Below are 20,267 nucleotides of genomic sequence, written 5' to 3' on the forward strand. Positions count from 1 at the left end.
TACATAGTCTGTCCACCAGAGGACGCTCTACAACGTCCCTGTTAGTGATGGCGTTGCATAGTGTGTCCACCAGAGGACACTCTACAACGTCCCTGTTAGTGATGGCGTTGCATAGTCCGTCCACCAGAGGATGCTCTATAATTTCCCTGTTGGCAACTCTGATTATTTTTGTATTAGTGTGTTTTTGTTTAAAGGACTTTGAGTTTCATATCTTAAGATTGTACTTTTTTACATTTTATTAAATATATTTTGAAACTCCCCTGTTCTGTTGAGACAATACAACAAATTGTTATCATATTATTTTAGTGAGAACTCATAAATAAATACAAACTACAAATAACTAATGTTAGGGAAATCTGTTTGTGCTTTGTAACACTGGATTTATTTTTTAAATAAATATCGATCGATATATTGGCATGTTGGATTTTTATATAACCAAATATTCGTATCGGTATCAGCCTTAAAAATCTGTGAAAATCAGTCGGGCTCTACAATTTGCACATTTACATTTATTGAGTCATAGGCCAAAATGCATCTACATTGATTATAACTACTAATGGCAGATCTTCACAAAATGTGGTCCAAATGTGGAGCATTAAAGCGGCATGAAAAACATGAATTGCAAGTTTAATGATGGTATCAATTGATGGAGCAGAGGAAGTGCAACTGACGTTTCCCATTTACAGGAATGGAGTTATTGTCAAAAATGCGTTAATGTTGATTATAGTGCCTCCTAATGGCCGATCATAGCCAAATGTGGTACGGAGTCTCGGACTGGCATGGAAAACAATAACCTCAAGTTTTGCATTGATAGCATTTACTTTGGCCGAGATATGCTACATGTACCATTTAAATTTGAAGTTGCCCACTGTAGTGAAACATGTGACTCCAAATGTGGGCCCAATAGGCCACATCTTACTTTTACCAATCAATACACCATTTAAGGCATGGCCTCATAAATGAAATGGGCGTGGCCTAAATCAGGAAATTAAGCTGAATTTAGGGAATACGTGGATATGAATATTTTTTAAATCTGGTTTAAGAGTTATAGGGCCACATGCGTTCTCTTCTGCTATAGCGCCACCTATTGGCAGAAGAGTGTCAATGTTGGTGTCTGAGGTCCCTGCAGGGATCTGGACCAGTCCTAAAAATGTCACCGCCCCTCCATGTACGGTTTAGGCTATAGCCACACTATTAGCTATGGGAGAAATAGAAATAAGAAGACGGAAGAATGTGATTTCAATAGTTTCCAGCTCCACTGGTACTTGGAACCGGAGCCTTACATACGCGAGTTCCCAGCCCCCTCGGGCTTGAACCCCTAAAAACAACGAGTACCCAGCGTTTCCAATTCATAGGTTCTATTTTGGCACCCTCTCCAGGTGGATTGAGACCCGGCTAGGAAAATAAAATCCAAAATAAATGCATATGTTATGTGTTGAGATTTTTATTACCTTTCTCTATGGATCATAGGATGGTTTTAAGGTTAAGTTGTTAATATTGCATCACATTTGGCTCTGGGTAATCATATTTAATTGGCAAAGCACATTATAAGTTACACTTCATTGGTATCACCTTCTAGTCTAGTTTGTTTATGTAAATAGTCATTTCTTTTTTGTCTTTCCATTAATGCTGTAGTCATTGTTTTTAAGAACTAGTTCATAAACCTTTATTTGACTAGTTTATTACCAAAACCAGCCATCACGCCCCACCACCACAAGTATACTGCTACCATGGTATAAAGTAATGTATTTAAGTGGTTTCAAAGGTATTTTATTTATAGTGAAAGAAAACTAAACAAAGAAATTGATAATTGACTGTTTAATTGCAATTTATGTTTAATTTAATGATTACAAAAAGCTAGCGAGTAGACCTACGACTCTCATTGTCAAAATATATCTATTAAACTAAGGTCTGCATATTGGTTTAGTGTTTCACTAAACTACAGAAGAGTATCACAGCTGAAATATGGAGTTCTTTGTATGTAGGTCTGGTAGCCTTCAGATAAATGGCAGTGTTTGAGTTAGAGGGCTGTAGTGGGTAGTTTGTAGGTGTGGATGTCTGTAACTATGAATATGAAACTGGGTGGGGCTGTAAGTGTTCAGTCAAACTTAGCTCAGATAATGTTTAAACAACCTGGTTAGAAAAAGCCTTTAAAAAGACACACATTAAAAGTTACTACGACCACAGCATAACTGTTTCTCTCTGCCATTCTTTCTATTTTTCTTCACCTTCATTTCATTTTCTGTCTCTGTGTACTGGTGTGACACGGCATGGGTGGGGCTTTCCTGTTCTTTTGATCAGCCAAAGGGCATGGCTCTGCTCCACAGCCGAGAATGAAAACAATGTTGCTGTGCTGCTATTCTATTCTGCTTTCAACCTAGGGCTGCACAATTGATAGAATTTGAATCACGATCACCTCTTCATTTCTGCTTGCCACAATCAAATTTGCGAGATCGAGCGATACTTTCTATATATATATAATTCAATTTTAACAGAGATAACTTGTTATCTGTTGAGATAACAAGTTATCTCAACAGTTATCTCAAGACACTTTACAGATAACCACACTACAGAATTTACAAGGACCCGACAGTTCTAGTAGTTGTACAGTAGTGTGTGTGTGTGTGTGTATGTGTGTGTGTATATATATATATATATATATATATTTATATATTAAATGCGTTGTACCCTTCATAGAATGCTCTTTCTTTTTTTTTTTTTTTCTTTTTTTTTTTTTTTACATGTGTGACCCATTACTTATGTAAAGCCATGCCTGTGTTTGGATCTGTTACTCTACGCACAGCACCCCCCCCCCCCCCCCCCCCCCCCCCCCCCAGACCTATTCACTCACAAACGGCCCCCAGCAACATTGAGAGACACAGACCCGCCCCCATTCACCCACAAACGGCCCCCTAGCAACACGGAGGGACACAGTTATTAGTTAGCCTTTTTAATCCAGTTCCTACTGTAGCTAAAGTTAACACAACCTGCTGTGTAACTTGTTATTAGTTAGCCTGGTTAATCCAGTTCCTACTGTAGCTAAAGTTGATGTTACCTGCTGTCTAACGTGGTATTATTTAGCCTGGTTAAACCCGTTCTGTGGACGCAGACTTCTACAGAATTTCCCCAAAATTTAAGAAAATAAATAAATATTCAAATATTCACCCCAAGCAGAACAACAGTCTGCTAAATTCAGCAGATTTTCAATCTTGATCACCGCTGAAATCTTGGCCAAAAAAATATCTGCAGATTTTGTCTGGGTCACACATTTGTTCTCATTTAATCTACAAGAGTCTCAGCTTTCCATTCTTCTTTCCAGAAGTCTTCCAGTTATTAGAGATTTCTGGGCTGTCTGGCACGCCTTTTTAAGGTCTATCCATAGATTTTCAGTTATGTTGAGGACAAGAGATTGTGAAGGCCATGGCAAAACCTTCAGTTCATGCCTCTTGATGTAATCCAGCGTGAATTTTGAGGTATGTTTAGGATCATTATGGGTATATTGGATATTGGCATCTGAAAACGCTTTGCTATCTTCTTCTAGCCTTCTCCTGCTTTGTGAGCGTCAACTATTTTCAATTTCATTTTTCTAGACTGCTTAGAAGTTTGGGGGCCCAAACGTTTGCAGACGCCATTTTTTTAGTTTCTATTATTTTGAAAGTGTAAATGATGTAAATAAAATCAAACTTTTTGTGACATATTATAAGAATGTCTAATCTGTCATTTGATTCCTTTTGGAGATTTTTCCCTCTTTTTTGCCTTCTTTATCCGCATTAATACTAATTTTGAGCCTCACTGTATGCATGGAGCAGATGTAGCTAACTACAGAATCACTATTGCAAGCTACAATCAAAATCTATTGAATTTCAAAATCAAGTCTGGTTCTGAATTTCTACTGTCAGCTAAACTGAGCGCTCAGTATTACTTAACTTATCTCTCTCCTGTTTGTAGACTTTCCTCCTTACATCCACGATGTCTCTCTTTCTCTGAGCCTCAGAGAATATAGACATAAGCATCTTGTCATATAACTCTCCTGTTTCTGCATCTTTTAAGGCTTTCTGCAGTTTGAGAAGAAACTGATTGATCAGGTTTCCTGGTTGTTTTTGTTGTTGAGCGGAGGTGGATTTCTTGTCAGCAGCATACAGTGATAGGACATACATTTATTTTGTCAGTTACAATTTGAACTAATACATTCCAGCTACACCAACATACTTATTAATGCTCTCCACACCCCTCTCTTACACTGACATTGTATTCCGGGTGTGGCTGGAAAGGGAGGTTAGGATTTCCAAACAGCTGTGACATAGTTGGGCTGTGAGTCTCGCCCACTGGCCAAGCTTTGAAACAGGGAAAGGTTTAAGCTTTCAATTCTTCGTCTTTTGCAGCCAAAATTATTGCTGGATTTAAGTAACCAGTATCTACCAAGTACGGAGCGTGGACTAATAGCTAGAGAGGTGCCGGTTCACGCCAAGCACTGCTGATGTGCGCTTGAGCAACTGCTTGGGGCACCTGTCCATGGACAGCCCCCCCCCCACACTCTGACATCTCTCCATTGGTGCATGTATAGGTCCTGGGCACTTTTGGCCTGCATGTGTAAAATGTAATTTCCTCTTGGGGAATAATGAAGTATGTCCTCTACTTTTTTTTATTTTTGTCATAGGTAACTTACAACATTTAATACACTTGTAATGAACAGTACATAAACATAACGCTAATGTTTTTCTTTCACTCAAATAACAAAAAAAAGAAAAAAGATACAAAATGGAGCAAGAAGGTGTAGGCTGAAGCCTTATCTTATTACACCTACCCTTTTAATTTTTATTATTATCATGTATACTAAGTAGTTAAAGTGACTCTATGTAACTTTTCAATGTTTCTGAAACGGTTTAATTTTTCATCTAATGATCATAAATGACATGTAACAGCAAACAGGCCTAACTGTGAAAAGAACAGTATTTTGATATAGTTTAAGTCTATGCCTTTGCCCATGTCCAATTTTTCCTAAAACATTTTATTAAAGTCACACATTCTGATGGGTCACAGATTTCTTTCTTACACCGGGAAAACCTGTCCAGCCAGGTAAAAGGCGGCAGAGATTTCTTTAAATAGACCTAATTGTATTGTTGTAAATGTAAATGTAAATGTTATTTCACAAGTTATCGTATGGTTAAAACGGTGGCAAGGCCATCACATACAGTAAAAGAAGAAAATTAAACCAAGAACTAAAAGCTAAAAAGCATAGGTCGACGGCGAGCCAACCTCGGTCAGTCTTTCAACAGATGGACACCTTTACCGGGTTGTAAATAATTCTAACCCGTACCCAAATTAGCCCTTAGGTATGTAAGATTATGTCTGTTTCACTCATAATATTACTTTAAAATCAGCGATGTGGTTGTACGTCAGTAAATTACATTATGTCCTCCTTCCATTTAAAACTCGGTTTTTATTCCTTTTCAGTCCGTGTTTGTGTTGGCCTAATATTTTCTGACTGTTGGACAGTCCGGCACGGTCGCTGAGTTCACCCTGTTCCGTGTGTTCCATGCCGCCGTAGGCCGTCATTATGGCCGATTTGACATGTTGAATGGGGTGGTGGGCAGTCGGACTCAATGACCCATCTGATTGGAGAAGAGCTAACCCGGAAATGATGAGTGGGATGAGCGTGACTAGAGTCTCTCAAATACTGAGGAAGATCTTTCAAACTGACCTTTGTGGATCTGAAATGAAGACAGATTCAGCAACTGCACGGCTTCTTTCTCTTTAAAATGTTTCCAGAAACATGTGTCGGTGAACTATTTTAGTAAAATATTAGATTTTATTCCGAATGAGCCGAGATGACAGTCTGGCTTTGAATTTATGGAGATCCCAGACCCATGTGACGTGTTTGTCTAATCAGCTACCGTTTAAAACTTTTTGGGGGACAGTACATATTAGTGCCACCTGCTGTAATACGCCTTACTTACACGCAGAATGCACGCATCGCTTCGGTGTGTTCCGAGGACTTTTTTTTTTTACCAACTCGGGGAGGCGGTCAGTCCTACGGCGTTTGGCCGTCGAGTTGGTGTGTCAGGGCCTTTAGCTTCACCAGCTCCGTTAGCTTATAACATGCTTACTCAGGGCCCCGGTACTTGCTAGTAGGTAGGAGCCCAAATGTTTTGTTTAGCCAATTAGTCTCATTTGACAGTCATTTGTAACATGATAATAATACTATTTTTACCTGATCAATTATAGCACATGTAATTTCTACACCATAGAGTTAATAATAGGTGGAGCATGTTGCTTTTAATCAAGGTAGTTATCTCAATAGTACATGACTGAGAAGATTATTGGTGCCTTAAAAAAAACCTCATGGTTATACTGACCAAAATGATCACGGTTTTCGGTACAATAATGGTATTTTAAAAGTGTGTTCAGTATGTTAAGTAAGCTTTGAAAGGCCTACACAAGCTGAAATAGTTTTTCAAAAAGTGTAACAGTGTTATATTGCTGTAGTTTGGTCTTTGTTGTCTCTGTCAATCTGTTTCTCTCTGTTGACCCTGTACACATTGTCTGTCTGGTTCTCCATCTTTTCATCTGTTCTAGCTCTCTAACTAACTTGCAATTCGAATATGTTTTTATGACTGCCTGTGATTATACGTCATAGTTTTTCTTTGCTCAGAATTGGCCTTTGGTGGAACACATAAAGCAGGGGGGTTCTGGGGGTCCTGGGGGTACTCACCCATACAATTGTGAGGGCAAAAGACTTAAAAAATGTAGGTTTGATGTACATAGGCTACTGCTTTTACTGCTAAATTGTACGATAACACAATCATGTTATGGATACAAAATGTTCTGCAGTGTAATGTTTTCTACATTCTATAGATCAAAGATGATCAGTGATGTTGAATATGTCCCACAGTGCAACAGACCACCACAGTACATACATACATGTGAACCGTAGATTAATTGCAGTTTAAACTACATGGTGTAAAACTAACGTCTACGTGAGTGGGGCACAGCAGAAAGACGGAGCAGAAGGACGCTGCTTGTTCAGGGTCCTCATATGTCCTCCTATACGCCTACACTTCTCATGAGGCGGTAAAACCAGCTGTACCAAAACACTGAATTTGACTACTGTGTGACGCAACAACGAGACATTTTTAACCGGTAAGGAAACTGTTTCCATTTAATACTGATGCCATCAGACGGCTGCACGGACAGACGGCAGCTAAAACTCAGTCATTAGCTCAGTCCACCTCGGGACCAGGCTGGCCGTTTGCCAACTGGCCAAATTCTTAATATTTTTTATTATTATAATTATTATTATAACCATAGTGAAAATTTGCAAGTGACTAAAAATCAATCATTCTTGTATGTTGGCCAGTAAAGACAACTTGATTGTATATATAAAAAAAAAAAAAAAGACATATGACCGGCACACATAAAAAGAGAAAAGAAAATCCAGACCTTCTGGCATTTGCCAGAATTGCCAGATGGCCAATCCGCCCCTGTCTGAAACACTGGCCTGCTGTAAGATGTCCAGTAAGAACTTGGACCAGAGGTATCTGACTTTGGGACCCAGGAAGATTTATTCACGACTCCAACATGAAGTATGAAGTTTTATTTGACGTTACGTGGTTAACAAGTTGGATATGGTTCTGAAACATTTGCAAATAACAATGCACATTGATAAGCATCTGACTTATTGTGTACATTTTTCACCAAAACTAAATGTTTAAAATTAATTTCTCTGTAATAATTAACATGTAACATATTGCTCAGTAACACAAACTGATAATTAGTCAAACCTATTACAGCGCGCATATCCATAACGGAGCAAACATTGTAATACACCTTTAATAGCTAAGCACGTGGCTCCACAGGCTGCTCTGTTTACTGGTGATTGCACGTTGCCAGCAAACACAACCTGAGTATCAACACATGGCTAATCAAGTATTATTAACAATCTGCACATCTATCAGCTATGCAAAAACAGAAATATTATCAAGGTGATAATATCTCTCTCTTCAAATAAATGTCACGTTGTAACTCAGGCTAAATTTCCACAACTTAGCAGAACACTTATTGAAGATAACGAGGCAGTACAAGCCATGACAGGTAATAGGGCTACAGAATAGAATAAACCTTCTCCTGTCTGAGCTGCTACGTTCTGTCTCCATCTCCTGTCTGAGCTGCTACATTCTGTCCCCTTCTCCATCTGAGCTGATACATTCTGTCCCCTTCACCGTCTGAGCTGATACATTCTGTCCCCTTCTCCTGTCTGACCTGCTACATTCTGTCCCCTTCTCCTGTCTGAGCTGCTACATTCTGTCCCCTTCTCCTGTCTGAGCTGCTACATTCTATCTCCATCTCCTCTCTGAGCTTCTACGTTCTGTCCCCATCTCCTGTATGAGCTGCTACATTCTGTCTCCATCTCCTGTCTGAGCTGCTAAGTTCTGTCTCCATCTCCTCTCTGAGCTGCTACGTTCTGTCCCCATCTCTTGTCTGAGCTGCTACATTTTGTCTCCATCTCCTCTCTGAGCTGCTACATTCTGTCCCCATCTCCTCTCTGAGCTGCTACGTTCTGTCCCCATATCCTGTCTGACCAGCTACATTCTGTCTCCATCTCCTCTCTGAGCTGCTACATTCTGTCTCCATCTCCTCTCTGAGCTGCTACATTCTGTCCCCTTCTCCTGTCTGAGCTGCTACGTTCTGTCTCTATCTCCTCTCTGAGCTGCTACGTTCTTTCCCCATCTCCTGTCTGAGCTGCTACATTCTGTCCCCATCTCCTGTCTTAGCTGCTACGTTCTATCAGATCACAACCGCAGATCCTCTGTTGCAGTTTTTCTACATTCAACTTTGAAAATACTTGCAGTGTTCACAGTATAAACGGACAACCCACAATGTGTGTGCCATTTATATGTTTGGCTACATTCCAGTAACTTTGACTTCTAGAATAGAATACGTTTTATTGTCATTGGACAACAGCTGTTCAACTAAATGTTTATGCAACTCACCCTCAGTGGTACACATATAAACTAACTGTACCCTTATGAAGGCAAACGACACAGAATAAAAACAATAAACATAGTAAATACAATCAAAAAAAAATCTGATATTGCACATTTGTATTTGCAGAAAGGCTGCTATTGCACCATTATTTGTTAGTGTTCAGTTCTTTTGTGGCGCATGTGTAAAAACTGTTCATAAGCCTGGATGTGCGGGACTTTGTGGGCCTGTACCGTCCCAGAGGGGCAGCAGGATGAAAAGGGGATTGGCTGGGTGGGAGAAGTCTCGTGTGATGCTTTTGGCCTGATGCAAGTATTGAGCCCTGTAAGTTTCCTCAAGGGTGGCTTGGGTAGTTGTGTATTTATGATGCCCTGTGCATTCTTCAGACTCAAGTTGGACATTAATTATATACCTTCATCCCCTTGCTTTGTTGCTATTTATGATGAATGCGATGTCCCTATAATAAAAATGGTATCTCAGACATTATTCAAACAGCACTAAATCAAAATTAGTAAATATATCGTTTGTCCCATTAAATGCAAAACAGTGAAATGAGGAAGGACTCCTACATAAACTATTTATTAATTTACCTATGTATTTAGAGACAAAAGCTTCTCTTAAAGCCTCTCTAGAAATTACTTTGAGTACATTCACATGTACTCAATTTGAGTTTATTTGGGTAAAATGTAACAGGTAAAGTCAACTCCCAGTCCTCTACAGCAGCTTGGATGCAGATGCACCAACATCCTGTCCAATTGTAGACTTTGCCCCTCTCAGGTAGTCATTGTTAGCATTTTGCTTACAGCTACCAGCATGGCTGTAGACTCTTAGTCGTGTCAGTCTAGAGATTGTGCGTGACAAAACATTTTTAGTTTTGGGTGATTTTCAAATCTAAAATAAAACATCAAGCCAATGTGATTGTGTTGTGGAAAAGTTTTTCCTAAAAAGAACAACCAAACAATTTTTGGAAGGTTCTTTGTAATCTCCAAAAAGGAGTTATGACTGCCAAGTGTCTGAGTGTTGGTGATTGTTGCAGTGTTGTCAACAGGGCAGGGTGCTCTGCCAAATACAACTGACATTTGATAGAGAGAGATACATAATACTGTGTCATAACAATGGATGGAATGTGTTGAACCTGTCATAAATAACCTGTTGTAATTAAAGCTTTATCGGAAATGTTCACCTTTATTAGATATTAGTTCAATTATCAATTGACCGAATAAGCGGAAGAAGATGGATGGATGGATGGATAGTTCAGTTGTACTTGGTTCTACAGATATTAGGTTTAGCTATGGTACACTGATATGAATGGGCTGGAAAATGACCTATTATTATGTTGTTTTACATTATTTATTCTTGATATGTCATCTCAATAAAGGAAAGTATGATGCATAGTGATATCAAGGACAACACTATTTTTCCTGATCTCCGGTAAATAGTCTGTACTCAGTTTGCCTTCATTGTAAAATCCCCCATGTACAACATACAGTATATTCACTCCATTGCTCTTTGAATTATGAGGCCATTGGGCTTTTTAATAGTGTTTTACATGAAGGGAAAGTCTGGGCATTTGAATAAAGTTTGGGACACTCAAAATACAGCTTGTATTTAGTCAGTTACAAAATTAGCTGCAGCTGGCTAAAAACATTGACAGTGTAGATTTTAGTAATTTTAGCAAACAGCAGCACCTCACTAGAGCCACACAAGTACAATAGAGTATTAGGGCCAGATCAAAAAAACAAAAAAATGAGGACACTTTTGTTCATTTATTTTGCATTTTGAGTCAAAAAAGTCAAAATGTCGATACTAAAGTCAACATGACGAGAATAAAGTGGCAATACTTTTTCAAGAATAAAGTCAACACGACAAGAATAAAGTGGTGTCATGTTGACGTTATTCTCGTCACGTTGACGTTAATCTCGTCATGTTGACGTTTTTCTCGTCATGTTGAGGTTATTCTCGTCATGTTGACGATATTCTTGTCATGTTGACGTTATTCTCGTCATGTTGATGTTATTCTCGTCATGTTGACGTTATTCTCGTCATGTTGACGTTATTCTCGTCATGTTGACTTTATTCTGGTCATGTTGACGTTATTCTTGTCACGTTGACGTTATTCTCGTCATTTCGACTTTATTCTTGAAATACAAAATAAATCTTTCTCCTTGATTTTTTTCCCCTTGATGTGGCCCTAATGCTCCATCGTATATAAGACCATGATGCACATCACAGGAAAAAATATAAAAACAAAGCAAAATAAATGTAACCTAATTTGACCTAGACCTATTGATTGCATTTATAGGGATTCTATATGGATTCAGATCAATTCAATTCAATTCAATTCAATTTTATTTATAGTATCAATTCATTTATTTATAGATCACCATTCTCTTTTTAATCTTGCCTTTCTAATTCTTATTTCAGGTCCATTATCCAGATGTGGAGAGAGTGGAGTGGCTGAATAAGGTACACACACACACACACACACACAAACACACAAACACACAAACACACACACACTGTATCTCTTTCCGCTAACCAATTAACCACCTGGTCACTGCCAGGTGCTCTGACATCTCTATTTGTGCATGAAACCTTTGTGCTGGAAACCTGTTAGCTAGCAGAGGCCCACAGGTAGTGGTATATACATAGGATCTGAATCTGGAGCTCTGTGTGTCTCTTCTACCAGAGATAGAAAGAGGGAGATATAGAGAGTGACCGGGAGATGTATGGAGAGAAGTGGAAACACACTTACTGTAAATGTTCAGGTGGACTTCCAGTGAGAAGGTAATGGATGTAGATGGACGGGAACATAGCTTTTAGTATCCACCAAGTGCATAGTGGTTTGTTTTGGACTCATCGTTTGTTTACACCGCCAAACAGACTGTTTTAAACGGGCAATAAGAAAGATGCTCATCTATGTAGTTCTGTGAGGGGGGTAACTCCAGCTGACTGTCATTTTATTCTGCTCTCCAGCTGAGGATAAAGTACAGTGAGCAACCGTGATGGCTTTAAAGTATTGTCTTTCTTTTTTTAGCTTGGTTAAATGTTCATTGTGATATTGTTTTAGTTTGTAAAGTATTCTTTTTTCAGTGTTTACTTTAAATCCTGCAGTTACCTTCTTTTTTACACAAGCCCTCCAACCATTGTTTAATTTATTAGATTTAGTTGCGATAAGATAAAATAAAATCCTATTTATTTCATCCTGAGGGAATACAATGCAAAGTGGTAAAGAGTGCAAATATATAGAAGCCAATGAACAAAATATAACCAAAAAGGTGCAAAAACTGATGCACACTATGACAGCTAAATAAAGTGATTAAACACAGGTCATACGTTCTGTACCCATTTTTACTTTACTGTACTCCTTTACAACAAACTACGATAGTCAGGGACTTCTTGCAACCATTAACAACTTTTAAAAATGTGAAAGTATTTCTAGGTAAAATTAAAAAAGGAATGTGTGTGTTTTTGAGTAATACAAATTTGTGTTTGTGTTGCATCTGTCTCTTTGATAGATGGGACTAGTGTCAGTTTGTTGGTAGTCTCACATTGCCAGACCTATCTCCACAGTGCTGTGGAGTAAGGTCTGGCTACACCACATACATTCTGGGACAGAAAAAACGGTGTTGTTTACGTTTCTGAAGCCAATCCCAATAGTCCTGGGACAGAGTGACGGTGCCTCTGCTAAATAGTCCCAGGAAGGAACTTGTTCTGGTTGAACATTTGCACCTTGCAAAAGTAAACATTACATCAAATATTAAGTGTGTGGACTTTGCCCACAGTAATGCCACCAATCAGTCCCTTAATGTCCCAGTTAGAGAGGAGATGCCCTAAACATATTCTTTATAAAACTTTACAATCATTCCCAGAGATCGAACCTGCGGCCGCTGTGTTGAGAAGCAAACCTCCACATATGTGCGCCTGCTCTACCAACTGAGCTAACCTGGTCACTTATAAGGAGCCAAGAAGATGGGCGGCTCAATGGCCAGATCCTGGTCATCCTGGGCCATTTTGTTGGCATGATCTTCCCATGTCTGTGTGGGGTTTCCCCGAGTGCCAGGATTCCCCCACCACTGAAAACATACCCCCCCAAACAGCTGACAAACCACACCCCTAAAAGAGAATAATTGGTGAACATTCCTGGCTGTTTGCTCAACACACATTCATGTTGTCTGGTCTCTCAGGCGTAAAGATTTCACTTCCTGGGTTACTGACCAGCAGATGATAGACAGGGGAGGAAAACACTCTGAATTTAAAGCCCTCACACTTCCAGTGTGCAACTGTGGCACATTGATCAGGTGTAACCTAGCTAACAGGTGAAGAACACAAACAAGCTAACTTTTAAATGTGCAAGAACTATAGACCAACACAACAACAGGCTTAAAGGAACTGACAACATCAGTTATAAGACTTCCAGTTCTCAAAGACACACACACACAATCTCAGCTGATTATCCTCTGGACAGCTAGTTAGGGGTCCCAGCCCGAGGATGCGTGCACCGCAGTTATTTCTTTTTCTTTTCTCTCACTTTTACTTTAGTTTTTTTTATTCAACTAAAGTAACGAGACAATTTTGTAAAATGTAAGGAGTAGAAGGTACCGATACTCATGTTAAAATGTAAGGAGTAAAAGTAAAAAGTCATAAAAAAAAAAAATAGTAAAGTAAAAATATCTGAAAAATGTACTTGAGTACAGTAACGAAGTATTTCCCATCTCTGGTGTCTGTCAAATGATAATGCAGCTTACTGGTCACTGTATTGTTTCTCATTCGAAACACATTAATATATTTCAACATAAATCTGTAGTGTCTCCAACCCTCTAGATCATTCCTGCGTAGCAACCTTAAACCCAGTTTCTTAAAATCCTACACTCTGCATTCTTAGTTGCATTAAAATAATTATCAGCATGTCTAATCCTTGAAAAGTTATCATACACAATGAAAAAGTACTCAGCCAAATTCAAATAGATCATGCATTCTTGGAGGACCGTGAAGTCGATGAAACTCTGGAAACATGACGACGATATGTCCCTAACTGGCGATACCTCCTTAACCATGTGCTGCTAAGCTCTGTATGGTTATAAAATGTCATTACTAGGGGTGATCTGAGTACCCGGCTGAAACGAGTATCCGGTACGGATAAAGCACTTTTGCCGAGTACAAGTATGAGTACTATATGAGTCAATATCCGTGCTTCCGTACGTATTTAAAAAAATAAAGTTATATTGAGTATGAAAACTCTTGTTCATTACATTTTACTTCATAATTGCAACTGCATGTGTTGTATTGATTGTTGCAAAACGTTCTGTATATAGTTTGTTTGTTACCATGACAACACCATTGATCTGAAGCTCGATGCTTTCATGTAAATAGTTTTCAAATCAGCAATAAATATAACAATTTCTGATCAACTCATACCATTTGCATGCTTAAAATAACATACCAGTTAAAGCCCTGCACATTTCAAGACAACCAGACCCACTTCCGGGTTAAATCTGACCACCTCTGGTTTAGGCCCCGCCCAGTCCGAGTACGGATACGGATACAGATAATCCATGTGGTAAACAGATACAGATACAGATACAGATAATGCTGTACTCGCTCATCCCTAGTCATTACCCAGTTCTCTTTTTTATTTTTACATTTTTCCTGTTTATTTTCCTTTGGGGTGGGGCGGAGTGGAGTCTTTTATAGTTTGATTGTTATATGCTTGAATTTTCACTGGTATGCAATAAAAACAGCCTTCTCCAATGGTTGCCATGCATGTGCCTCGACAACTACTGTAACATTGTTCCCAAGAATGTGTCACCTAAATCTGGTCTTAGCTCCAGCCTGGCATCTACTATAAGATGTGGTCAACATATTAATCTTATTCTCTCTCTCTCTCTCTCTCTCTCTCTCTCTCTCTCTCTCTCTCTCTCTCTCTCTCTCTCTCTCTCTCTCTCTCGCGCGCGCGCTCTCAGACGGTGAAGCAGATGTGGCCGTTTATCTGCCAGTTTGTGGACAAGCTGTTCCGAGAGACCATCGAGCCGGCTGTGAAGGGTGCCAACCCTCACCTCAGCTCGTTCTGCTTCACCAAGATTGACATGGGCGACAAGGTGCCCAGAGAACAACACAAAGACTGTCAGGATGAATTTAATAAATTCAGTATTTAATTTGTGAAGCAGTTTAAATCGAAAATAAGTTCTTCACACATAAACTTAAGGCTCTCAAATAAAGAAAAATATACAAAAATAGTACAAACAGAAAGATTGGCACATAAACAACCCTAATTTGCTTTTACTTGTGCTAGAGCTATCACATCTTATACTTCTCTCTTTAAAGCACAGTTTCCAATCAACAGCAATAAAAGGAACCAAAGAAATATGTAATACTGTACTACAATTTGGATAATTTGTCTTTGCAATAACTTAAAGGGTAACTTGGTTTTCAAGGAACAACAATCAGATGTTCCCAACAACAGTGCCAACAATTGGGCCAGTATCAAGAGATAACGCTGTGATCAGCAGACTAGAACCGGGCTGCAATGTAATCCCATGAGGATTAAAAGTGCAGTTTTTGCCACATACAGACTCAGAGTGTTATTCTAAGATTCTGCCAACATGGAAAGGATTCCTACACAGACAGTTTAGCGTGTATAGAGCCAGTATGTTTTCGCATGTAAATCTGTAAACTATTTGTCACAGTGTAACTAAAGTTGTCATTGTTGCAGAGACCAACCAAAATCGTTTTTTATAGTTTTTCAACTTTGATTTTAGGGTTAGGGTAAGAGTATAGGATAATAAAGTTACAGTTTTTTGTGGCTTCAGCGATCACAATCTTTGTCCACTCTTGTGGACGTAAATAAATCAATGAATGAAAAATAGTTTGTATTGGCCCGTAATTCTTCCTCAGCCCTTACACCCTTCTACCAACTTTCAAGACAAAAGTTCTTCCGTTGTCCTGCTGGAAGACCAACAAGCAAACGGACAAACCAAACCAACAACATAACCTCCTTGGCAGTACGGCTTATTAATACAACTACTTATAGCTCATTTTAAAGTGTAGGTTTTCAGGTCTTCTATTGCTGTGTTTCTATGTTTGTCTACCTATATGCTGTTGAACTTCCATGAATCACTAAATGTATTACATCATCTCAGTTTTAGAACAGGACAACATCAAAGTGATTCCAAGCTGTTTTTCTTTTAAGAAAAGCATTCCTCTTCTTTTTGTCCCAAGCTTTGTCTTTTCTTGTTTAAACTGCATACTGAGTTATATTTTGCTGACAAATCATCCTAATAAACAGCAGGTCTTAATGTTTTCAGTCCACAGTCTGGTCAGAGTTCTGAGAGGGATTTGCTCACTTGCAACTCTTTGTCATATCTGTGTTTCTGCAGCCGCTGAGAGTGAACGGGGTGAAGGTTTACACAGAGAATGTGGACAAGAGGCAGGTCATTATGGACCTGGAGATAAGGTACACAGTCAACATACCTTATTACAGAACCATGCCTGCTGTTGTATTTTGGTATGGGGTGTTATGTCTATCTACTGTCTACGTCTGTACTTGTACATGGAGCTTTTTGTTTTGCTGCCCATCTTGAACAGTTCTCGCTGGCAGAATATATGTTATCAACTGGACCGCTGTCGTTAAAAAAGGATAAATAAAAGCCTTACATACCTCTTGGCTTTACCAAAAGGTCCCTAAAGGACAAGGCTGGTGGTATTCCATGTTTTTCTTAACAATTACAATCTCCATTAAAAGACCAAAACCAACATTAACTTGATCCCACTAACAAGCAGGAAATGTCACAATTTACTATTTACTGTTCGAGTAATGTTTCTTAAAAACTACCATGTTCAGGTGTTAGGAACTTACTGAGCCTTTCTTAAATTTACACATTAAAGATTTGCGTCTTCAGTCGTCACCAGTGAGCGACTACTGATGAAACCAGCTTTTTCCTTTTAATAATGAAAAATGTTCTCTGTTTGCTCCAGATGAATACGAAGGAAAAGCATGAAAACAAATTGTATGTTAGATCTATGTATTCCCTTCTTTGCTTTCTTGCTTTCACATTATAACGTTATTCCTCCTTTTGCATTCTTCTTCCTTGTAGTTTTGTCGGGAATACAGAGATCGATGTGGACATCAAGAAATACTATTGCAGAGCTGGAATTAAAAGTATACAGGTATGACTGCAGTGTGGAATGGACAAAGTTAAGTGCTAATTGTAACTTTGATGCCATGTCACGATGCACTTCTGTTAGATAGGGTCATATAGAGCAAAGAATACAAATGGTAACAGCTCCAACATGTTGCCTCATTAGTCCATTGACTTAATATACCTTCAGTCGAATATGAATGGTCAACTATTCTGACGTTTCATAATTTCAAGTCCGTTTCAAGTTTTTCAGGCAAATATTTCAACTATTCTCTTGTTTAGGCTTCTCAAATGTAAGATTGCTATTCATTATACAACACTGTCTCCGGGAAGGGCGTCTGAATGATCTCATTGAATGTATAATGAAAAAACAATAAAGCAATTGTATTATTGATGGGCTGTTGGTTGCACAAGACAAATAATATGAAGACGGACAAATTAGTTTGTGGAACTTGTGATGCACACATTTTCTAAATGAAGAAAAGCCATTAACAGGGAGGCAATGGTCGTAAATTGGGCTGAATCAAATAGCTGGATTGTTCCATCATACCGATGACAATGGCACCAATCTCTTTAAATTTTATTAAATGTGTGTACACCTTACACATTATATGCTGGTATTTGAGTTTTAAGTTTTAAAAGCTCAGTTCCACAGTGTTAAGAGCCCACAATTATTGATTTGATCAATAACCGATTGATATTGTTCTAGCAGTTGAAAATAAAAAATTGAGAAAAGTAAACAAAACAATTTTATATAGCATAGTCAAGTCAATATAGTGCAATTATTCACCAAACATTTAAACTTGACCCACATGAACAAGCATATTAATATTATTTTAGAGAATAAAAAGAGTGTTATTTGTATCTAGTGTCTAGAATAATTCCTTTGACCATGACCACCATATTAATTCCTGACCTGCCCAAAACACTTTTACATCATGTGTACTTATAAAGGAGATGTTATCCATTTGGTTGTTGGCAGAAGATCAGGCCATATTTGCTGTCGCAGAGAAAGGAAGGGAGAAAATGTGAGTGGAGAGAAGAGTGTGACAGATTTACATAGAGAAAAGGCTCAGAGTACAAGGTAGAGTCAATATTTGCCTTTGTGTATGGCTTAAATTATATAGCTGATGTTGTCTCAGGCAGCTTTTCATAGACTGATGATGAAATAATTAGTTCAGATGCCTTATGTGTTACAGCTTATCAGGAATGATGAGTCACACTCAAAGAAGGTTTTAGGAGTTTTCTTTTCATATAGTATCAGAGCAAACTAACTCTCTTGTTTTTTAATGTCATTTACTAAAAAGAGAACTTATTTCTTGGGTTTAATGGATGCTGACACAAATAATAATAAGTGATACAATTAATCTGATGCACATGATTTATGAAGCAAACCCCTTCAGGCTTCAGGGTATAAAAATGGCTGTCCTCAATCTTTCCACTATGATAAGCAACATTTTGCTATTTGATCACTTAGAGTGAGCTAGGACCAAGTTTGGTACTGCAGACAGGCAGGCTACATATCTGAGGTTTGAGTCACTGCAGCCACTGAGAAGGCAGTGTAATTAATGAAAATCTCTGTGGGGAAACTTTCACTTTTTTATTTTTAAGAATGATTCAATTCTGTAATTTCAGTTTAACATGAAAACACCCCGCTCCAGGATTAAGTCTCTGTTTGAGAGTTGATAATTGATTAAAATGATTTAAGCCCAGATCTTCTCTCCTCATGACTCTTTGCACCACAATGATTTTATTACGTCAGCATTTCAGTTTAAGTACCGGGCAAGCTTAGGGCTTTATGTGTGTGTGTGTATATATATATATATATATATATATATATATATATATATATATATATATATATATATATATATATATATATATATATATATATATTGCTTTTAATTTATTATTAACTTATCAGAATCAAGCATTGACTCATTCTAGAGACAATTGTTATGCATCAATTTTCCCCACCCCCTGGTTTCTACTGTAAAGTTCTTTGTAAATTGGTTTTGAAAAGTACAATACAAATACAGTTGTTTTTGTTATTACACACGACTCCCAAATCATAAGACCCAATGTCAGATTTTGTTGTTGTCTTTTCTCACCTAGTTTGCCAACACCTATGACACTTTTGTAAAGTCATGGTTGTTAACATTCCTCATCTCACAGCTCTGTCTCTTACCTCTTGGCTTCCAGCAGGAAAAAAGGCCCCATGATGACCTAATCTAACATATGGACCATTTCTAAAGTCATGTAGTCCAATAGAACACTTCAGTCAATAAAAAAGACAATGAACATGAATAGGTTTCTGTTGTGATAATGAAGTGGATACAGTAGACACATCACTGTGACTGATTTGTAATGTTTTTGTTTCCTCTGTCCAGCTTCATGGAACGATGAGAGTGGTGATGGAACCTCTGCTGGGGGACATGCCTTTGATCGGAGCACTGTCTGTCTTTTTCCTCAAGAAACCAGTGAGTACCTGTTAGGGCTGTCAACATATATTCTAAATTCTAATACATATTCAAACTGAAAAACATTCAATCCTGAGAATTTATATTTGAATATTGAGGGGGGCTGTCAGCCTCACACATTGTCGCTTAGGCCTGGGCCGCTGCCTTATAAACATTCAGCTCCCTTTCTCAGCTGGTCGTTCAGAGTTTCTAGCAAGCGAGGGGGATTGCTGATGACGGTTTATCATATGGCTGACACTGCCTAAAGTAAACTATTAACAAGGGTGAAGAAAAAGATGCCACAAAGAAGTAAATGATTAACTGTAGAGACAAAAATAGACATGTACGGATATATTCAAACAAGTGTTTTTTTAAGGAATAGTAGAATATGTTTTTTTGCAAAATGTTATTTTGTTAATCCAATTTCAAATATTTTATATTAGAACAGATTAATAATCATAATGCATTAATATAGCATTTTTCAAAAATAATCGAGACATTTTACAGAGTTTACAACAAAAAAACAAAACACCAAAAATATTAAAATGTGCCTATAAACAATACCTACTTGTGTACATTGTAAGAGGGCCAACAAGCTCAATGTGTGATTTTTTAAATGGCTTTGCAACTTGTAAAAGAAAAAACTGAATAAAAGATGTTGTATTGCACTGAAATCATTTAGCATTTA

General features: G+C 38.2%; 1 protein-coding gene across 4 annotated transcripts in view; it reads left to right on the forward strand.

Annotated features, from left to right (window-relative positions):
* Positions 1-20,267, forward strand: part of LOC117954379 (extended synaptotagmin-2-like) — a 53,528-nt gene that overhangs the window by 3,884 nt on the left and 29,377 nt on the right. For all 4 annotated transcript variants that reach the window (XM_034888135.1, XM_034888136.1, XM_034888137.1 and 1 more), the window contains exons 3-7: positions 11,407-11,448; positions 14,946-15,080; positions 16,359-16,435; positions 17,076-17,148; positions 19,511-19,600. In XM_034888135.1, the coding sequence (XP_034744026.1) occupies positions 11,407-11,448; positions 14,946-15,080; positions 16,359-16,435; positions 17,076-17,148; positions 19,511-19,600 (417 nt within the window). The remainder of the gene's footprint in view (positions 1-11,406; positions 11,449-14,945; positions 15,081-16,358; positions 16,436-17,075; positions 17,149-19,510; positions 19,601-20,267) is intronic.

This window comes from Etheostoma cragini, chromosome 12 (assembly GCF_013103735.1).
Source record: "Etheostoma cragini isolate CJK2018 chromosome 12, CSU_Ecrag_1.0, whole genome shotgun sequence".
NCBI classification, from domain to species: domain Eukaryota; kingdom Metazoa; phylum Chordata; class Actinopteri; order Perciformes; family Percidae; genus Etheostoma; species Etheostoma cragini.